At 33.4% G+C, this 22,999-nt stretch overlaps 1 protein-coding gene across 1 annotated transcript; it reads right to left on the minus strand.

Moving 5' to 3' along the window:
- Positions 1-18,124: 18,124 nt before the first annotated feature.
- LOC126891184 (uncharacterized) lies at positions 18,125-22,015 on the minus strand. Its single transcript, XM_050660367.1, has one exon. It carries the CDS (start codon positions 22,013-22,015, stop codon positions 18,125-18,127), a length of 3,891 nt encoding a protein of 1,296 aa, XP_050516324.1.
- Positions 22,016-22,999: the final 984 nt, after the last annotated feature.

Here is a 22,999-nt window from a genome sequence, read left to right on the forward strand (position 1 = left end):
CAAAGCTCCAATTCTATTTTACTTCAACTCATTTTAAAGCTATTTCAATAAACTAATCGGTTCTTTTTTCAGTTTTTTGGTAAAACATTGTAACTTATAGACGACAATTCTTAAAATCGGCTATTTTTCATTTAAATTGTCAATAAATAATTAAATTGAGAAAAAATTGGTCAGATTTACATAAATTTTGTTATTCCGTCCATATAGAAACTAAAACAATTGTTACGTAGTTACACTGAGTGTCATAAAAACCTTGTATTTTTACTCATTTCTTTGAGCTATTTCACGTAATATCGAGATATAAGTTGTATTTTTTACATAAGTTATATTAACGTTAAACTGACTTAATTTATAGTTTTATAAGCAACAATTAAGTATAGCGAAATGTATAAAACCTTGTTTAAATTGTTTTACATGCTCTATAATGCGGTTATCTTAAATTTTGTTTTGAATGTTTTTCTTCTTACTGGTAGACAAAAAATGGCAAAATGTGCATTTTTGACATCAAATTGTTGATAACCAACATAGTTACTACTCAAAATATTAAAAAAACTAACCGACGGTATAACAGGTTGCCTGGAAACCAGATGCAGAACAGTACCATAAATGTTTTAGACTTTTTAGCACTTTCTTTAAGTGAAATTTACAATCATTCACCACCCATGTACACTCATTACGGAATCTGTTACAAGAATTTCAGCGATTTCAGCCATTTTTTCAAAATTTATTTGGATTTTCTCTAGTAATCCTTCCAAAAGACAATACATAAATGGTGAATACCTTTTACACCAACTTCAAGGAGGGTAATTTATACAGGTACATACCTGGAATTATTATATGGACCGTTCACTCTTGTTAGAGTATAGTTCGCTCAAATATGAGCTCTTTTAATCCATTTCACGCGGTAAATTAGTCCGCTTTTCCTTTAGGTCTTAGTTCATAGGTTGTGATGTTTTTTTGCCCTCTCTACTATCTTCTTCCACTCTCTCCGGTCCTGAATCTTTTCTCTCCAGTTTGCAATTTCCATCTTTGATATGTCGTCTAGCAGTTGATCTTCCCATCTAATTTTTGGTCTTCCTCTTGGTCTATTTTTTACTGGTTTCCAGTTCATTATCTTCCTGATCAGTTCTTCTACCCCTCTTCTTTGTGTGTGCCCAAACCATCTGAGGCTTTGTGCTTTAATGAATTTTACTATATCTTCTCCTTTATTTATATTTATTATTTCATGGTTCATCAGCTTTCAATATTCCCCTGTTTCTGTCTTTACTGGTCCATGTATCCTTATAATTTTTCTCTCAATTATTTTTAACTTTTCTTCGTCTTTTTTCGTAAGGCACATTACTTCTGCTCCATAGGCTATCACTGATCTGATTGCTGTTGTGTATATTTTTGATTTTGTTTTTTTTTGCTCAGGTTTTTGTCCTTGAGTAGTTGGTGATATTTCCAATATACTCTATTACCTGCTTTAATTCTGTCGTTTATCTCTATACTCCTTCCGTTTTTGCCGTCCACCATCACCCCCAGGTATTTGAAGCAATCTACTCTCTGGAATGTATTTTCACCTATCTTTATTTCTGCTATGCTGTTTACATTGTCTCGTGTGCTTATAAGATATTTTGTTTTATTCTGATTGATTATTAGTCCTCTCGTCTTTGCTTCTCTTACCAGGGTTAAAAGTGCCTCTTCTAGTCTTTTTTTATCTCGTGCTACCAGTCCCAGTTCATCTGCATATCCTATGATCTGTGTTGAGCTTTGAATAATTGCCTTTTTCAGCCCTGTGTCCCCAATTACTCCTTCTAGAGCGATATTAAATAGTGTCGTTTGTCGTTGACAGACTGTCTCCTTGTGTTACTTCAAGTTCTATTTTGATGTCATTTGTATCGCCCTCATTTGTTTTAACTTTTGCTGTTGAGTCTTTTATTGTCATTCTAGTTAGTCTTATTAATTTTGCCGGTATCTCCATTTTTTTCATTTCTTTTAATAATTGTTGTCTGTATATGCTGTTGAAGGCCTGTTGGAAGTCGATGAATAGTATGTGTAATTCTATGTCATGTTCATAGCTTTTTTCAATTGTTTGTGTCAGTACGTGTATTGCATCTATTGTTGATCTTCCTTTGATCTATTGTTCTAAAACCCTGTTGATATTGTCCTATAATTTTTTCTGTGTATTGATTTAGTCGGTTTCTTATAATTGTGGTCAATATCTTATACGTTGTATTTAGTAGCATAATTGGTCTGTAGTTGCAGCACTTAGTTGGATCTCCTTTCTTAAAGATTGGTGCGATGTGTCCGTTTTTCCATTCTATGGGCATGCTTTCGTCCTTCCAAATTGTAACCATTAACTTGTGCATTCGCTTCGTGAGCTCCTCTCCGCCGTTGATGATCAGTTCGTTGTTGATTTCATCTGGCCCTGGCGTTTTGTTTACTTTTAGTTGTTTTAATACCTCCATGAATTCCTAATAAGTAGGTGCGACTTCCTCTTCATCTCTGTTATCTCTTATATCCTCATCCTCTGAATATGCCTTATTGTCGTTTTTGTATAGGTCCGTGAAATGTTTTTCCCAATTTTTTTTGTTTATTTTTGTGACAGATTTTTTGGTACTGTGTTGTTGTTTTATCTATTCGAACAATTTCTTGTTGTCTTTATTATTCGTTTCTAATTCTTGCATTTGTTCAGAGATCCATGTGTTCTTCTTTCTTCTATAGAGTTTCAATGCTTCTTGTTTTTCTTTTCTATATTGGTCCAGTTGTTCCTGTTCGGCACTTTGTAGCCATTTGTTTCTTGCGAGATGCTTCAGTTGACTTTTTTGGTGACATTCCTCATCAAACCATTCTTTCGATTCTTTGTTTTTTTTGGAATCCTATTATTTGTTCTGCTGTCTCTATTATGCTGTTCTTTATGTTTTTTCCATTCTCCTTCTATTTCTATGTGCTCGTACTGACCCAATTTTGTGTTCCAGTTGTTCTGTATATTGTTGCTTTGTTTCTTGCGTTGTCAGATTGGCTATATTCCATTTCCTCCTTTTTCCTTCCTTATGATTATTTGCTTTGATTATTTTCATCTTAAGTTTTGCTATCAACAATATGTGGTCAGTGCCTCCATTTGCCCCTCTATATGACCTTACGTCTTGTACTATTTGTGTCCACTTTTTCGAAATTATAGTATGATTTATTTGGTTTCCATCCATTCTTCCTGGTATCATCCATGTTATTTTGTTTTCTTTTTTATGTTTATGCCCAGTACTAACTATATATGTATTTGTTGCTGCTGCTAGGTTGCAGATTTCTCCTCCATTATCATTCGTAGTTTCATGAATGGTTTCTTTGCCAGCTACATTACGATTATAGTCCTCCTTTCCGATCTTTGCATTGAAATCACCCAATATTATTAATATGTCATTCCTCGGAATATTTTCACAGGTTTCTTCCAGGATGTCTTAGAATTCTGTTTTATCTTCTTGGTTTGCTTCTTCGGTGGGTGCATAGCAATTGACTATCGAGATGTGGGCTTGTTTATTTTCTTATGAAGATATCCTTTCATTAACTGCTTTGAATTGTATCAGTTTTTTCCTCATTTTTTTGTTCACCATAAATGCCGTACCATTCGTTCCCTGTTTGTTTTCTCCCGAATAATACATGCTAAAGTTTTTCTTCTCAATTTTTCCTTCTTTCTTCCATCGTATTTCCTGTACGGCTAGGATTTCTAGTTGGTATTTTTTCATTTCAAGAGCTATTTATTGCATCTTACCTGCTGCCAGCATGGTTCTAATATTCCAAGAGCCCATTCTAATGGGTTTTGTTCTTTTCTTCTTATTGAGATTATTTCTTTATTTTGTGTGCGTTATTTTGTTTTCGTTAACCGTTTGCATTTCCGAGTCTTTTTTTGCCATGTCAATATCATATTTCAGCCGCTGTTCTTCGTTTATTAGTTTTTTGAATTTTCTATCAGCTGTTCTCTCTCTTCGTCCCATATCTAGATTTTGCCATTCACTATTAATTTCTTGTAGCCGATTTTCGTTTGATTACCTTTGCTTCTTTCGTCCTTTGCTGTTTTAGTTATTTCCTTTTGTATTTCTTTTTCTTTCGATGTCCAATCGTTGTTTATATAGATACGATCTTTATGCTGTTTTAGTTTACGTTTCTTGTTTAGGATTTCCATTTTATCCGTGAGGGCTTCTGTTTCTATTGCGCATACTGTTTCTCCTATTTTTTTTGCACTTCTTAGTTTTATTTGTATTTGCAACTCTTGGGCTCTGAAATTTTCCATTTCTTCTTTTAATTTCTTATAATCATTTGTTTCTACTTTCAACCCAGTTACGATCAAGCTTTTCTTTTTGCTAAATTTCTCCAGTTGCTCCATTCATTCATGTAGCTGTTTTACTTCTTTTTTTAGTTTTTGTTTCTCTGCTTTTACACCCATTAACTCTTTATTGGTTTGTTGTTATTCTTTCCTTATTGGTTTTATTTCCTGAAGCATTTCATCGTTTTTATTCATTAGCTCTTTCATTATTGTAATCATAACATTTTCCATGTCTTCCTTGTTTTCGTTGCCTGCTTTGCTTGGTGACCGTTTTTTAATTTTACTTCTATTAAAACAATCATCCAAGTTTTCTCTTTTGCGTTTCGTTTCATCATCGGTTTCACTTCCTGTGACATTTTTTCCATTTTCTAGGAGTGTAGCGCTAAATACCTGGAATACCGATATTAGATTATCAACAATACTTAAAAAATGAAAGTTACCAATTCACCGGTAGTTAATGCGTTATTTAAAAATTACTGCGCACCAGAGTTGCCAGTTGGTCTGTAATTAGGATGGGGATTAAAATAGATACGAATTAACCGGGACCCGGAAATATGCACACCCTGATATTCTAGTTGCGTAAGCTCGTCCGATTGGCGCATGACGTTAACAACAGAGTAAAGCATAGTCCCGTCTATGCGTTCGTAATACGAACGCGAATGAAATTTGAGAATAGTACAAATGAATGAATTATGACTAAAAGAAACTAAGTGATTTTTATAGTTTAGAGGAAAATTATTAAACTATTTACTTTTATTTAAATTGATTTTCAGTTATTTGTAAAGTTCCCAGTTTCTTGATTATATTATATTTCTACTAAAATTATTATATTTCGTTAGTTGGCAAAAATTGATTAGTGGCCTACACATTAGTAAATATAATTTTTACCAAGGGGAAGAAAAGCCCCAAAATAAAACCATAAATTTAATGGATTGATAAAAAAACAAAATTTTTAAATAATGTATTTCATCAGATTTAAGTAAGAGGCTTGGAAAAGACAAAAATAAGTTTTACAGTTTTCATGCCATGCACTTTATTTAAATTTTGTGCATGTGAAATAGACGTACATACAGCAACTATGTAGCAGTTTTCATAATTTTTCTTTTACGCAATGTCAGGTTGTTAAGAGACTTGTTTAATTCTTTAATTCGGAAGTACATCCGAGACCTAAAAAATAACTTGTTCGCTTTGTTAGAACAGTCTACAGTTACACTTTTGGACATAAGGTTTTCTAAATAATTTTTAGTTACCAAAATGGAATCACCATTCATGTGGAAGGAAAAATTGTCTCCAGTTACTTAATATATGACAAGAGAGTGTCTGATGGTTTACATAAACCACACTTACTCAAATGATCAACCCACGTGTACGTTGAAACATCTTCGGATTGAATACTGGAGTCCTTCAATTTATGGCAGATATAACCAGCCAAATTCTCCAAACCATCATACTTGAGGTCACTAATGTTTTTTCATTCTAACTCTCATTGAAAACTTGAAAATCCACAACTGTTTCGTTGTTAGAATCCAGCCTTTGGATCAATTGTCCAGAAATTGGTAAATCTGGGATGTCGTCTGTTTAAACGTTCGAAAATTCGTTCCGTTGTCTCTCCTACCCGTATATAACTTTTATAAAATAAAATAAAGCTTTTTGTTAACACTTTAAAAAAATTTTAATGGGTTTTCCCCGAAAAGAGCTTCATTTTTTGGTACTATGTATCACGTTAAAATATTTGATTTGGAATTTGAAGGATAAGATCGTCTTTTTTATGAGCTACAAATTTACTTTTACTGGTTCTATAGACTAAGAATATACCATTTTTTCGTTTTTTTTATATGCTACATTTTTTCCAAGAATTAGACCTACTACTAAATTAACCTAGTACCTAAGTTAAAAAAACTCTATAGAACAAAAGTTGCTTAAACTTAGTCAGATCTGTTTCCGGACTTATTTTAAACGTATATTTTTTCACCCTCCAAGTAAAAGCAATCAACGGCACAAATTCAACTTTGAAGTGGGGGATGGGTAGAATCTAAATCCAAATTTTCATGCAATTAGGAGTTGACCCTGAAAATTATGTGTGTTTCTTTTTATCTTTTAAATCATTTTACTTAAAATCATTTTTTAACTATCAAATAATAATTACATATTGAGTTATTTTATTTTTTAAACTTTAATAATATTTATAAAAAATTTTACTTTCTTGTAATGTATTTTTAAAACAAGCAATCATTTAAATAATTATTTTGTAACAATTTGTATTATTTAAGAATATAATAATTACATTTTGGTTTCGTAGTAAGTGTTTTTTAAGAATATTAATGTATAGTTTTAAAATATTGTATTGCAAATAATTATCATTATTAAATGGTTATTATTTGTCAAGTATTCTTTTTCTTTTTTCACACCCTTATGTATGTAATAAAACTAAGGGACTTTCTGAAAGGTCAATCGTAGACTTTAAAGACACAAAAGAAGCGATACTTAAAAGTTACGCCCATTATATATCTTTATATCGTGGGAAATATACAATACAACACGAGCTCCAACCGCTCGACTAATGCTCTTTAGAGCTGGCATCAGTGTGTGATCTCGCGTTGAACGGTAAATATCTAAAATTTCGTATATAAGTCCTCCCCCTTACTTTTCAGCGACGGATCTCGTTTCGCTGTAAATTTATCAGAAAAATTTAAGTACAAAAATCTTTTCCCCTCTAAGTGTGCCATGATTAATATGTTAATTATAAAGATACTTATGAACAATATACTCCAATAATTAATTTCCTATTGGTGGATCTCGGGTTGTCCTCGATTTAGTCGGATCTCGCCTTGATATGAAGACGTATATATATATATATATATATATATATATATATATATATATATATATATATATATATATTTGTACAAATATTTTCGACCGTACTGTGTTAAATAGTGATTTTTTGAATAACGGCAATTCGGTCGGATGAAATAAAACTCTATTTGTTCTAGGTCTCAATATTTCGTCACTATTTGGTGACTTCTTCAGGAGAAAACTGTAAATTTATTAAGACTAGATATGGACAAAAGACAAAACATTTCATTACTTACAACTATAAGAGTGATAATTTAAATTCGTTTAACATATTATATTGAACATTGACTTGAGAAATGACTGACGTTATTTTGACATATATTTCGGAGTTATGGTAACTGCAATATATTTTATGTGAATAGAATATTGTCTAATATTGAAAATTTTTTTTTTTTTTTTTTTTTTTTTAGTGAATACGTCAAAGTAAACAAGAGAAAGTATTTGCGAAATTTTAAGGTGGAAAGGTAATAGTAGACAAATGAAAAAGGACTTGAAGTATTTTAAATTGACTATAAAATGTAATCGATGGTACGTAATGAGTTAGTGTAAGACTGGTATTCAGAACTTGAATAAAAATAAGGTAGATTCATTGTTAGTAGATTAATTGAGTAATTTGTTTGTATTTTTTAAATTTTGGGAAATAATGTTATGAATTACTTAGAATATTACAGTAGATATTACTCAAATGGTTAGTGTCAGTCTTATAATTAATTGATTCTGGAGTTTTGTTAATATGTACCATCTCAAGGAAGAGTCGTTTTTTATAGTTGTCAACTTGTTCCAAAATTTTTACATTATTAAAATCAAATTTATGTCCTGTATTTAAGTGGTGATCTACTAAGGCACAACAGTTTTTTTTGATGTTGCAGTCACTTTTATGTTGAGTGACGCGTTGCTTAAGCCACTGTTTACTTTGACCAATATAACAACCTTGACATTCAATGCAATTTATTTTGTAAATTATGTTGCTCTTTAATGTATTTGGAGTATTAGCTTTAGTTTTTGAGAACAATAAATTTTAAGTACAATCCACTTCTAAATTCAATGTTGTTCTCAAAAACTAAAGCTAATACTCCAAATACATTAAAGAGCAACATAATTTACAAAATAAATTGCATTGAATGTCAAGGTTGTTATATTGGTCAAAGTAAACAGTGGCTTAAGCAACGCGTCACTCAACATAAAAGTGACTGCAACATCAAAAAAAACTGTTGTGCCTTAGTAGATCACCACTTAAATACAGGACATAAATTTGATTTTAATAATGTAAAAATTTTGGAACAAGTTGACAACTATAAAAAACGACTCTTCCTTGAGATGGTACATATTAACAAAACTCCAGAATCAATTAATTATAAGACTGACACTAACCATTTGAGTAATATCTACTGTAATATTCTAAGTAATTCATAACATTATTTCCCAAAATTTAAAAAATACAAACAAATTACTCAATTAATCTACTAACAATGAATCTACCTTATTTTTATTCAAGTTCTGAATACCAGTCTTAGACTAACTCATTACGTACCATCGATTACATTTTATAGTCAATTTAAAATACTTCAAGTCCTTTTTCATTTGTCTACTATTACCTTTCCACCTTAAAATTTCGCAAATACTTTCTCTTGTTTACTTTGACGTATTCACTAAAAAAAAAAAAAAATTTTCAATATTAGACAATATTCTATTAACATAAAATATATTGCAGTTACCATAACTCCGAAATATATGTCAAAATAACATCAGTCATTTCTCAAGTCAATGTTCAATATAATATGTTAAACGAATTTAAATTATCACTCTTATAGTTGTAAGTAATGAAATGTTTTGTCTTTTGTCCATATCTAATCTTAATAAATTTACAGTTTTCTCCTGAAGAAGTCACCAAATAGTGACGAAATATTGAGACCTAGAACAAATAGAGTTTTATTTCATCTGACCGAATTGCCGTTATTCAAAAAATCACTATATATATATATATATATATATATATATATATATATATATATATATATATATATACCTACAGGGGTCCTACAGCCTCTGCCGCATCCCGCATTTCGATCTCCACCTTTTTCGGTCGGTCCATTCTTCCTCATTTATGGCTCTATCATTCATTATTTCTCTGATTCCTTCTCTCCATTTCAGTGCTGGTCTTCCTATTCTTCTTCTATTCCATGGGACATAGTTTAAAGCCTGTTTTGGCCATCGTTTATCATCCATTCGCATTACATGCCCGTACCATAAAAGTTGTTTGGATTCTATTGTATCTATGGTATTGTAGATTCTTGTCCTTCTTCTTATTTCTTCATTAGGGATGTGATCAAGTCTAGATATCCGACACGCTCTTCTCATTTCTACTACTTCCAGTTTTTTCTTTTCATTCATTGTCATTTGCCAACATTCAGATCCGTACGTCAAAATTGGTTCTACAACCGACTTGTAGATTGTCATTTTGGTTTGTAAACTAATTTTATTTGACCAAAGTAACGAGTTTAGTGTTTGTACATTTCGACCCTGTTGTATTTTCTGCTGGATGTCCCGTTTCGATGTTCCTTCCTTCGCTATGACTGTCCCTAAGTATTTAAATTCTTCGCATTGTTTTATATCTCTAATCGAGAGTTCTGGGTCTCTTTCTTCGTCTTTAATTCCAAGGTATTCTGTTTTGTTTATATTGATTGTGAGTCTCCAATTTTCGTATTCTTCGGTTAACTTTCGAATCATATAATCCATGTCTTCCTCATCATTTGCCATAATCACTTGATCGTCTGCGAAGAAAAGATTTGTTAGGTACTTGTTTCCAAGTTCTATTTCCATTCCTGTGCATTTTCTCCTCCAGTTCTTTAATGCTTCCTGAATATAGATTTTAAATAGGGTTGGGGACAAAGAACATCCTTGTCTTAAGCCTTTTGTTACAGGGAACGGGTCTGAAATTGTATTTTCCATTTTAACGACACTTTTTGCATTTATGTACATGCTCGCTATGGCGTTCATGTATGCTTTACTTAGGCCTGCCTTCGTCAATACTTCAAATAATCTTTTTAAGGGTACTGTATCATAGGCCTTCTCTAAGTCAACGAACACTAAATGAGTCAGTAAATTTCTAACTGTTCGTTTCTCTATAATTTGTTGAAGTACAAATATATTATCAACACAAGATCTGCCAGCACGGAATCCACTTTGATCTTCTATTTCCTCATATTAGTTTTCGATTCGTTCTTTTATCAATCGACCGTACAACCTCCCCAATGAGCTAATAACGCTTATACCTCTGTAATTTTTACATTTCTTCTTGTCTCCTTTTTTGTGGATAGAGCTTATGCACGCCAAACTCCAATCTTCTGGAATATTATCTTGTTTGATTAGACATTTATTAAAGATCTCTGCTAAAAATTCTATTAGTATTGACGGTCCACATTTTATTAACTCAATGGGGATGTTTCCAGGTCCTGCGGCTTTCCCATTTTTCATGTCCGTTAAGGATCGTCTTATCTCATCCACACTGATTGGCTGTACTTCGTTTGCGTCTATTGGATCTGTTCTTAAGTCTCTGTAATTTATTTCGCAATGTGGTCTTGCTTCTGTCAATAGGGATTTGTAATATTCTTCCCATTCTGACATACTTATGGGGTTTAATCTCCATGTTCCTTTTTGATTTTTTCTGAGATTTCTATAAACTTCCATGCTTCAGATACTCGAGTTCCACCCATATATCTGTTCATTTCTTCACATTTTTTGTCCCATGTTTCGTTCTTTCTTTTGGACACAGTTTTCTTAACTTCCCTATTCCAGTAAGTGTATGTTTTCCAGTCTTCTGGATTTTGTGTTTGTAGCCAGATTCAATAGGCTTTCTTTTTGGTATCTACCAACTCTCTTATTTCTTGTGACCACCACTCCGGATCTTGGTTTCGCACATTTTCCTTATAGCCTATGGCCTCTTGTGCTGCATGATGGATACAGTCTTTAATTTGACCATATAGTTCTTCCACCGTCTTGTTTTCTTTTCGAATATTTTGCAGTCTTGTAGCCAATCTGAGTTTGTACAAAAATTGGGTGGATTCATTCTTTAGACTTTCCAAGTTATATTTGTTTACGTTCGTATTTCCGGGTATTGTTTGTTCATATTGCTGGTCGCTGATATTTTCCCGGTATTTAACTAACACCTTTGCCACGGTTAAGTGGTGATCCGATCCACGCTCCGCTCCTCGATAGACCCTTACGTCCAAAACTTTTAGATTTGATTGTTGGCGCATGATGATATAATCAATAATTGACCTTAGCCCTCTTGTTGGCTGTGTCCACGTATATTTGTGTATGTCTTTATGAGCGTAAAATCCATTTGTCACTTTTAACGATAAGCTCTCACATAAGATGTAAAGTCGCGTACCGTTTTCATTTAAAATAGCCTCTCCATGCTTTCCAATAATCTGACTGTTGTCTCTTCTTCCCACTCGTGCATTTAAATCTCCCAGAATGAATACTTCTTGGTTTTTCTTAATTCCTTCTAATACGTTCAGAAGATTACCGTAAAATTTCTCTTTAATTGCTACCGCAGCATCTTCGTTGGGAGCATAAACTCCTATGATAACTCTAAAAATATTTTAGAGTTTTGAAAAACCTGATTGTGCTCTATATTTTAGGTATATATCAGGTTTTGAAAAAATCAATTAATTTATTTACACATCAACTATTCTTCTTTTGGTGCGTCTTCTTCTTCTTTAAGTTCCATCTTCTATCGAAGGTTGGAAATCATCATGGCAATGCGGACCCTGTTGACTGCCGCTCTAAATATCTCTGCACTACTGCATTCGAACCATTCCCGTAAGTTCTTAAGCCAGGATGTTCTTAGTCTTCCCACATTTCGCTTTCCTCGGATTTTGCCTTGCATAATAAGTTGTAATAATGAGTATTTTTGCCCTCTCATCACATGTCCCAAGTACTCAAGTTTTTTGGTGCGTATTCGTTTCGAATATTGGCGATCATTATTTCTATGATTATTTTATCAACTGATGCTTTAAATTACAAACCCAAACGCAAACCCAAATAGAAAAAGTAAAGACATACAAATATCTGGGAACCTGGGTTGATGACAAAAATGACCAAAGCAAAGAAATTAAAGTCCGAATTGAAACTGCAAGGCAAGCATTTATAAAAATGAAGACACTGCTTACAAACAAAGACCTTCAGTTGCCTCTCAGATTGAGGGCTCCAAGATGCTACATATTTTCTATATTACTATACCGAATGGAAGCTTGTGACATTGAAAAGGCAACATATAAGAAAAATAGTAGCGTTCGAAATGTGGTGTTACAGAAGAATGTTGAAAATTCAGTGGGTTCAAAGGATTACCAATGTTGAAGTGCTACGACGTTTAAATAAGGAGTTAGAAATTATGAACAGTATAAAAACAAGAAAACTAGAATATTTGGGTCACATTACCAGAGAAGAGAAATATGAGCTGCTGAGAGTTATTATGCAAGGAAGGATCCAAGGAAAAAGAAGCATAGGAAGAAGACGCATCTCCTGGCTGAGGAACCTTAGAGAATGGTTTAACTGTAGTTCATTACAACTGTTCAGAGCAGCAGCCAACAAAGTGACCATAGCCATTATGATATCCAACCTCCGCTAGGAGATGGAACTTTAAGAAGAAGAAGCTTTAAATAGATTAGTTGTTGTTGTGAAGAACCATTTCCTCAGGTTATTTAACCATGATATTCTTCTTCACCCAATTCCACGCTTTCCAAATATTTTGCCTTGAAGGATTGCCTTAAGTAATCTGTATTTAGTGCCGTTTATCATTATATGTCCGAGATATTCTAATTTTGTCCTTTTAATGGTATATATCACCTCACTTTCTTTTCCCATTCTTCGTACGGTCTCAATGGTTATCTTGTTCGTCCATGATATCCTTAGGATTCGCCTGTATAGCCACATCTCGAAGGCTTCAAGTTCTTTCTTCATCGCTTCAGTGAGTGTCCAGGATTCAACTATAAGCCTTGTTAATATTAAAGTAAAGTCAAAGAAACTTATTTTCTAATATTGGCATCTCATTTGTTAGCATGGGTCTGAATGTTGTCACCTCATTTGTTGGCACTTGTCTACTTTTTGGCACTCATTTAAATAGTAAATATAACTAGTTAAAATAGTAACATAAAGTTAAAATAGGTAATATAAATATTAAAATAGATCTATAAAATAATAAATTAGTAATTTTAAAATTTGTATAAATAAAAAACAACCTAGGTGGGCTGTATATGGGCCCACCCTCGTTTTCCAGGAAGTCTATTTCGTTTTTTCTATTCGTTTCTTGGGGGTTCTCCCTCATCCCCCTTCCGTACACTAGGGTTCGATAGGCTGGACAGGCCATCCTGTCCATTCTATGCCCTTCCTCTTTGCAAACTGAACAATATGCTTTATTGTTACAGTTTGCGGCAGTGTGTACTGTTTTCAGGCAGTTCTAACAGCAAGCCGCCCTGCTCTCCTCTTTACACTCGTAGGTACTGCGGCCAAACTTTAGACACTTAAAGCAGCTCACCGGGGCGTACCTCTCCATTACCGGGCATCTTGTCCATCCGATCTTAATTGTGCCGTACCTCCTCAGTTCTTCTGCTTTGGAGGGTCGTACGGCTATTGTGGCCACCTGCTCCCCGTGTTTACTCATCCTCAGTACTTTTATGTCAATTTCTCCTTCCGGGATGCCCGTATAGCTGTTGATCCCTTCTCTCAGACTTTTATCACTCACTCCTGGGTCCAAATTCGCTATAGTAAAGTAATTTTCCTTTCTCCTTATTGTTGTATTTATTCCTTGCATTTTGTTGTTAAGTTCTGCCCTCAGTTTTTGTGCTGCTCCCCTCCCCTTTAGCTTTACTAGGAGATCCCCCATTTGTTCTTTTTAACCCGTCCACTTGGATCCCCATCTTTCCTATGTCTATCTTATTCTTCATCTCACTTAGTACCTCGTTGTATTTTTTCCTTTGTCCATTTTTATAAGGAGAGTCTTGTTCCACTTTTTTCTCTGCACCGAATTCCTTGCCTCTTACTAAAATCTACCAGGATATAGTTTCTCCATGTCCTACATATTCGAGGGCTTTCCTTATAGTCTCTTTATTCAGGTCGTTTGCGACTACAACCCTCATGACCTCTGGGATTTCGTTTGTTTCCTTCCTTATTTCCTTTATCGGCTTTACTGCCATATCGTATGCGTTTCCCCCCTGTTCTTTTTCTAATCTGGCAACGAAAGTATACCATGTTGTTTTTTATTTGATTTTCTTCTGGTATTCTCCAGGTAATTTATTTCTCCCTCTTCTATTTCTTCTAGCATCTCCGCTGGGTCCTCCTCTACGTCTTTAATTTTGTTTTCTACGCCTTTATCTTTCGCGTCCTTTTTTGTAAAAACTATACAGTTCTTTTTTTCTACTGTTTCCAGTAGACCCGCTTGTTCCCACTTTATATTTTCATATAGTTTCTCTTCCCATTTAGTGTCGCATATGCTCAAAAGTTTTTTTCCCTCTCCCCATATCTAAGGCCCTTTTGATTTTTTCTTGTTCTTGTTTCTACCTCTCTTGCTCCACTTTTAATTTACAGTGGTCACATTTTAATTCGTTTGGTGTTTTTTCGGTTGTACTATCCTCCTCCTTTTTGTTGTTGGTGGATTTTATAATCCCTATCAATTTTTTTACATCGGTGTCCATCTCCACCTTTTCTTTAAGCTGCTCGCTTAATTTATTGAACATTTCTTCGAGATTTGTATTTAATTCCTCCAATTTCCTATTTATTTTTTCCTGATTGGATTCATTTGGAAACCGTATGCTCTCCTCCAGCCTATCCGTCTTGACGTCATTTATCCTCTCCATGCTTTCAGCTTTCCTTTTTTTGATGTTTATGATCTCCCCATCCTGATATTCATCCAGCAAGATTGTCGTCAGCACACTTTCTTCGATACTCGGCCATCCTTCTTTAATGTTGTCTACTTCTTCCTCCTGTGGTTGTTTCTCCCCTATCTGTTCTTCCTCGTTTTCACTATATTCTTTCATTTCCTCCTCTACTAATGTCGACTGCTATTCATTTTTTGTTGTCGATTGTGTCTTCTTACAAGTTCCCTCTCAAAACTATTCATCATCTCTCCTTCCAATTCTTTTTTTAAGTCGTCTTGCGACTGTTCTCTATTCTTTTTTTCAGTTGCCGTTGAATTGTCCATATTATCTCGCGGATGGTCGTCATTGTTGTCACCTGTCAGTTTTGTTTTTTTTATATTACTCATAAATGGTCCCACGAGCCGGGATGTGCTATACGTCTGACGCGGCAGTGCGCCCTTACCGCTTTAAGGCTGAGGTACTTCGGGAGGTATTAACTTTATTTTGAGAGTAACTTGTTTACTTTGATGCTAGAAATTTTTTTATAAAACAAAAATGAAGCTTTTTTTAAACACTAAATAAGTTGTAATGAGTTTTCCCCAAAATGTGCTTCATTTTTGGTTATTTCACGTTAAAGTATTCCATTTGGAATTTGACGAATATGAACCTATTTTTAATTAGCTATAACTCTGCTTCTACTAGGTATAGAAACGTGATATATACACCATTTTTTTAAATTTTTTACAGGCTATATTTTTGCTACGAATGTTTTTCGACAAAATACGTACTATTTGAGATATTTGCAAAAAACCGTCTAAAAGTGTGGTTATTTTGTTGAAAAAATGAACATATTCACTGACAAATAACTCGAAAAGTATTGACTTAGTGAAAAAACTCTATAGAACAAAAGTTACTTAAAATTAGTCAGTTTATCAATTTCCGGACTTACTTTGGACGAATACTTTTTCACCCCCAAGAGGGGGTGAAAAGCACTCCCGGGGCAAAAGCACATATCGGCACAATATCACTTTTTTTCTTTGACTTGTTAGCTATGTGTATGCCAAATTTCATGTCAATCCAAGCGGTTATTTAGAATTTAGAAGTTTTGCAATATTTTACCGTTAAAGAACGGACTATTTGCAAAAACTCTAAAAATATTTTATCTAATTTTGTCTGGGAGTGGAATACGCACAATATATCAGGTTTTGAAAAAAATCAATTAATTTGGTATATATATAATTTTAATATTCTTCTTTTGGTGCGTATTCGTTTCGAATATTGGCGATCATTATTTCTATTATTATTTTATCAACTGATGCTTTAAATAGATTATTTGTTGTTGTGAAGAACCATTTCCTCAGGTTATTTAACCATGATATTCTTCTTCACCCAATTCCACGCTTTCCAAATATTTTGCCTTGAAGGATTGCCTTAAGTAATCTGTATTTAGTGCATTCTTCGTACGGTCTCGATGGTTATCTTGTTCGTCCATGATATCCTTAGGATTCGCCTGTATAGCCACATCTCGAAGGCTTCAAGTTCTTTCTTCATCGCTTCAGTGAGTGTCCAGGATTCAACTATCAGCCTTGTTAATATTGAAGTAAAGTCAAAAATACTTATTTTCTAATATTGGCATCTCATTTGGTAGCATGGGTCTAAATGTTGTCACCTCATTTGTTGGCACTTGTCTACTTTTTGGCACTCATTTATGAGAATACCTACCTACAGTAACGAAAACATTCCTAGTTACTAACGTATCGATGAAGGTACAATGAAACGAATTTATTTCTCAGAAGTGGTATTCTCTACAAAAGAGTCAATAAGTCAAATATTACTTTATTAGATTTTCGTCGATCTGTAGCAGTTTTCTACCTAAAATTGGCTCATAGTTCAAGGAGTGTTATAGAAAACCGAGTACATCATCAGCAAAAGTTTTTATAGGCGTAAGAGTAGTGGGCAAATGAGAGTTCTGGCCGCACAACCCCCACCCCTTTTTGTACCCTCCACTCCTACCCTGTATACCCCCCACCCCTAATTATACAAAGGTGGGGGGTATACAGGGTAGGAGTGGGGGGTACAAAAAGGGGTGGGGGTTGTGCGGCCAGAACTCTCATTCCACCACATTACACCCCCCACCACATTATACCCCACCACATTACACCCCCCACCACATTACACCCCCCACCACATTATACCTCCCACCACTTCATACCTCCCACCATTTTGTATACCTCCCACCATTGACCAGGTCAACAACCGGTCAAGAATTAACAAACGGTTAAGAAGTCAACGAATAGTCAACGACCGGTCGACGACTGTTGAGAAATGAAGGATGGGAAAGATAAAAAATTCTCCCGTTAAAGGTAGTCTATTAATTAAACAAGAATTAGTAACAACTTGATTTTTATTTAATACATTTACACCATCTACACCCAACAAGGTAGTTTCATTTAGTACTGAGAATATGTAGTGGGAGTTCACCTCATTAAAATAAAACAATTATTAGTACAAAAATGTGTTTATCAATTACTATCGCTGGTACAATAAAATCTAATTATAATATTATTACGTTTATGATTTACTTGAACCATCTTCAGGATCATGAATGTCTACATCAATATCCTCATTACTACAAGTATCACCTTCGTTATTTTCTTCTTCCCCATATAAAGCAGATGGGAGAAATTTTTTTATTCGAATTAAATAACCATCCAATTCTACAACTTTTAGTAACGATACAAATCCATATAAACAGATTTGGTTTTTAAGATATAAGTCACAAATTTCAACACCTTTTTCATATTTTCTAGCTAATTCTGTACAATATTCTAAAGAATATGGGGATGGACGCACTGCACCATAAATGGCTTCATGAGAAGCATCAAATTCCAAATTGGAGAAAAGTTGGTGTAAACTTTCAACACCACTCTTTAAATCCGTAACTTCGATGTCGGTAACGTAACACATCCACATTGTAAATACAAGTTACTAGCAGTGAAGCTGAAAAACAACTGTATAAGTTTTCTCTACAACACGTTATAAACTAAAACCCCCCACCAACAGATGGCTAGCACCCCACTACGATTTTATAATAAATCCATTTCAAAACTATCTACATACGCCCATCATTATTTTCTTGTTCTGGTAGAAGTAGTTTAGCTTGTTGGATTAAATAATCGAGATTGTTTTGTTGTTGATCAGGTGTAAACGTATCTATTTTGTAATGACCCCACGCTAATGTATTAATAGTCCCAGGTATAACATACCTCTTATCATCGTGGGAAGTTAAAGCAACCTTATTTTTTAACTCGGTATACATTTCATGTAAATGTGACTTAAATGTATACATTTTACGATAAATCTTTGCATTAGCATTATCAACCACTTGTTTGTAATCCGTAAATGTTAAAGATTTATTTATAACGTTTTTGGAAATCCCTTTAGCTTTTTTAAAATGTTTATTGTTACTCAATGTCACACAATAAGCTTTGGCACCAGTACCACAAAAATTTGTAATTGGTTCACCTTTAAACTCATCCTTTAATTTACCAACTAGTGATGGTGTTTTGGGTATATTAAAAATATTATCTACTGGGTAATTAGATGTATCAAATAAATCAAGATTTTCTTTAATATCGCGGTACACGTTTTCTGTTTGAATATGCAAAATTAAAGAATCAGTGTCGGTATACAAAAGGGTTGCATCACCCATGTATTTAGCTTTAATATAGTTGTAAAAGAAATCATACATACGAATTTTGGATATTTCTAAAATCGAAAAACCGACATATACGGGTTTGTCGTAAACAATTTTTAAAATATTCATTTGAATTGCGACTAAATTGTCAGAAAATATTGAAACTAAGTGGAAATTCGGCATACTAATAAATCCTTCAGCACCGATACTACCGGGTAAGTTTTCCCAGTGGGATAATAGTTTAATATCAACCCTTTTATCAACGTTTTCCATAGTTTTCCCATAAATAGAGTTGGTGTAATTCTTATATGTGCTTTTATCAAATTCATTATCTGAGCAATTACGTAAATTCGTATTCAATTCAATATAAGGTTTTAACCACGGTGATTGAGAAAATTCTAGAATTCGATAAATTTTAGCTACCTTTAACCCTTGTTCAACACATTGTTTTAGATTTCTATAATGGATAATATATTTATGTTTCGGTAACAACGTTAATACAAGTTTGGGATCTTTACCATTAGGAGGTATTATATTTTCAGGGCAAAACGGTAAGTCGTTGTGATGATCATGCAATGTTTCAGGATATGTTAAATCAACTTCCAAAACATACCCCTTCGGAGGTTCATCATCGATTGATAAATAATCAAAATTAGTGATTTCTACACCATCTAACCACCGAAAATCGCCATGTGGAAGATATTGACTCATAGCGTAACCATAAAGATTTGTTGCGTCTAAATAAAGAATATAGGAAGTAGGTTTAGAACAATCATAATTTTCACAATACTGATTATTTGCAGTAGCAAATCTAGTGCTACATTGACTTATACCTCCACGTATCCCCTTTTTAAAAAAATGAACCATATCAATATCTGTTAATAATTCAAGCTGAATATTAGTTTTACGCAACATGGCATCCCAGCTAAGTGATGGAGCTGTTAAATATTGAGCAGGATCTAATTTATAATTAAATAAACAATTACGCCGAAAATTTTCAAAAACATCAGCTAATAATAAAACATCCGACTTTAAATAAACATCAGAGTACTCTCCTAAATTTTTACAATCAAAAACTTCCCAAACTTGCTTAGCTCGTAAATATTTTTCATCGGAAATACCTTCACCTTTTAAAACATCGAAAAATTGTTCTTGTGCAGGTAAAGATACCTCACCAAGTTTTGAAAAGTTATCCAAGTATGAATAAGGGAAAACGCCTTTCTGTCGTAACAATCCGAACTCTTCATTTGATCGACAATATTTTCGTAACTCTAGACATTGATCACCGTTGAGAGTTTTACTTAAATTATCTAGTGAATGAGGTAAAAATCTGAAAGAATCTACAAACCTTAATTTTAAATATGTATTTTGCTCTAGACCGCGATCAACTAAAAGTAATTTGGTAAATGATATATATTTTTCTTTAGTTTGTGCAATAACATCAATTTTTTCATTATTTTGAGCTAATTTTGTTATAAAAAGATGTGCATCGTAATTGATTAAATTATGCATAAAAACAGGAATAAACTTCGGTAATTTGTAATTTAAATTACAAGCGTTATGAGCTGCTCCCGAAAACAACCCCGTTAAATGTGAATGATCTCTAACCTTCATTTCGTTAATATCGAATGGTTTATCACAAATGCGACAACACTTACTTTCAAAAAATTGTAATTCCTCTTCCCTTGTGAGTTTTTTCATGGGTTTAATATGTTTAAGGTATTTATGATAAATAGTGTAAACTTCTTTTTCTAGTTTTTGAATAAATGTTTCAGCCACATTATCACCGCGGTAAATAATAAGTTGTGATAAGCTATCATCAAAATAACATTTAATATAAAAACCGAATGAATATGCTGTGTGCTGGTAGGTTTTAACAGTGAATGAGGAATTATCAGAAGGTGTCGCATGTTGTATCGGTTGTAGTATACTTTCAAAATCAGCGTATATAACAAACGGAACTTGCATTTGTTTATGAAAGTTGGAAAACTGTAAGATATTTTCTTTTTGTAGACGCCCAAATTTATTGAGAATCATGTCTGTAGTTGGAAGCTTAGTATATACAAAGTTACAATCATTGTCTTCATGTTTGTGAAGACGTTCCAAGGATGAGAAAAATTGTAAACAACCATTACATAAGAAAGTCTGACCATTATGATGTGATTTTTGACTTGATATTAACCGTGATAAATTTTTAATATAACAATAATGACTATTCCCGTTATCATCAAAAATAAGTAATAAATTAACATGTGTAGATTTTTTAGATTTTGTATGATACAGTGGTCCAACGATTTCCAATTGTGTCACATTATTTTTAAAACATTCACTGACCCCAAAAACGTTAATTGAAATATTATTTAGTAATTCAAATTTTGGTATATCTGACAATTTCATAGGGAATTCTATATTATGGAACTGTAAGAGACTAGTATAATGCGGATAAGAAGTAGTAAGATTGGATTTACCTGTCGGGTTAAAAATGGATGCGTTTACCGCCCAACCAAAACATGCTTCATCTTTATTCATTATATTAATAACCGCTTTTTTTACCTCGATTTGTCGTGGCAACCTGATATATGAAGAAGATCGTAGAGGGTTGTACTTATTGATATTAACTTCTAATGATTGGATTTGTAAAAGACTCCATCCAGAATCCTTTTCTTGTATTTCCGAAACCTTGGGTAATATTTCACTATTAAAATCTTGATATGCTTGTTTCAGATTAGTAGAAATAGTAATAATTTGATTTTGAGTATTAAATGATTTTAAATCATAAGTATCTTTTTCAGGTATTGTATACATAGAGTAAAGTTCGACATTAACTTTTATCACTTTAAATTCGTGTAAATAGTTATGTAGAAGACTCAAAACGCTCCCCTCAATTTCATTAAAAAATTCCAAGTGGTCGGTGTGATGTTTGCTGCTAGTAAGACGGTAACTACTAATACGATTTTTAAACGAACTTGATAGTTTCTCAACCCCACTGTCTAGATAATTAATAACACTTTTGTGTGAATTACTACGTAAATGCCCTGTTAGCCCTCTTCCACAAATTTTTTTATAACAATCTTGACATTCTATAATATTGGATCTAGTTGTAACTGAACGGGCATTAGATGCTTCTGCGGTAGGACGGGAAGTTGCTTCTGCAGTAGTCGAATAGTTTATATTAGCTGATGTATCAACACCTGACAGTTTTACCTTTTTCACTTTATTATTAAACCGTTGTGGACAACTTTCCCGTTTATGTCGAGTTACACTGCTTCTGCTGGATAAAACTTTTAAACAGGAGTCACACTGCATGGTTCTTGACTGAAGCTTGGTGAACGTATGACACAATAATAAACAACAACGAAAGAAGTGTGATGTATAAATATAAACCGGTTTTCGAATACCGGTTTTGAACTGGAAATACCAGTTTTAAACTGGTGATACCAGTTGGATACCAGTTTTAAACTGGATATCCTCGTTATTTTCAAGTAATAACAGATTAGTATTTATATACTGATTAGTATATACTGACTATGAGGTAGGATGAAACAGTTTTTACCGCTTTATCGCGATATGTGTGATTTTTTCTAAAAATTAATGATAGCTTCACATTCTAGACGTCAAGACCTTTCATTAGTGTGGTTGGAATGTGGTAGTAGGATGAAAAAACAGGTTTTACCGGTTTATCGCGCTATGCTTGATTTTTTTTCTAAAAATAATGATAGCTTTACACTCTAGACGTCAAGACCTTTCATTAGAGTGGTTGAAATGTGTAAGTAGGATGAAAAAAACAGTTTTTACCGCTTTATCCTGCTATGCATGATTTTTTCTAAAAAATAACGATAGTTTTGTACTCCAACCGTCAAGACCTTTCATTAGAGTGGTTGGAAGGTGGTGGTAGGATCAAAAATAAAAAAATATAAAAAATGAAAAAAAAAAAATTGAAAAAAAAAATTAAAAAAAAAAAAAAGTTCTTTGTTTCAGAACTGGTTTCAGGACGGGTTTAAGAATCTACCCTACCACTTCGTTGGGTTGAGTTCTCTTATAAATTTCAGTTTGATGTTCGCTCAATTATTTAAGTCTTGTTTTTCAACCGCTTCCAATCCTGAAATGGATTTAGATTGTCATGAAAAGTGTGTAATCGCCGCAAAGCGTGTAATTTGTGAAGAGTCGCGTGAAGAGTCACCGGTACCGAGAAAAAAAAACGGTGTGAATTGTTTGATGTCGTTCCGTCGGTCATCTCTCCAGCGGTGCCGGAAGTGAGTGGGAGAGAGAAGAGAGCGTCGTCAGAAGACA

The sequence above is a fragment of the Diabrotica virgifera genome, chromosome 9 (genome assembly GCF_917563875.1).
Source record: "Diabrotica virgifera virgifera chromosome 9, PGI_DIABVI_V3a".
Lineage (NCBI taxonomy): Eukaryota > Metazoa > Arthropoda > Insecta > Coleoptera > Chrysomelidae > Diabrotica > Diabrotica virgifera.

Bases quoted from the DNA above. Each gene is read 5' to 3' on its own strand.
- LOC126891184 (XM_050660367.1), bottom strand. From the start codon at position 22,015: ATGCAGTGTGACTCCTGTTTAAAAGTTTTATCCAGCAGAAGCAGTGTA.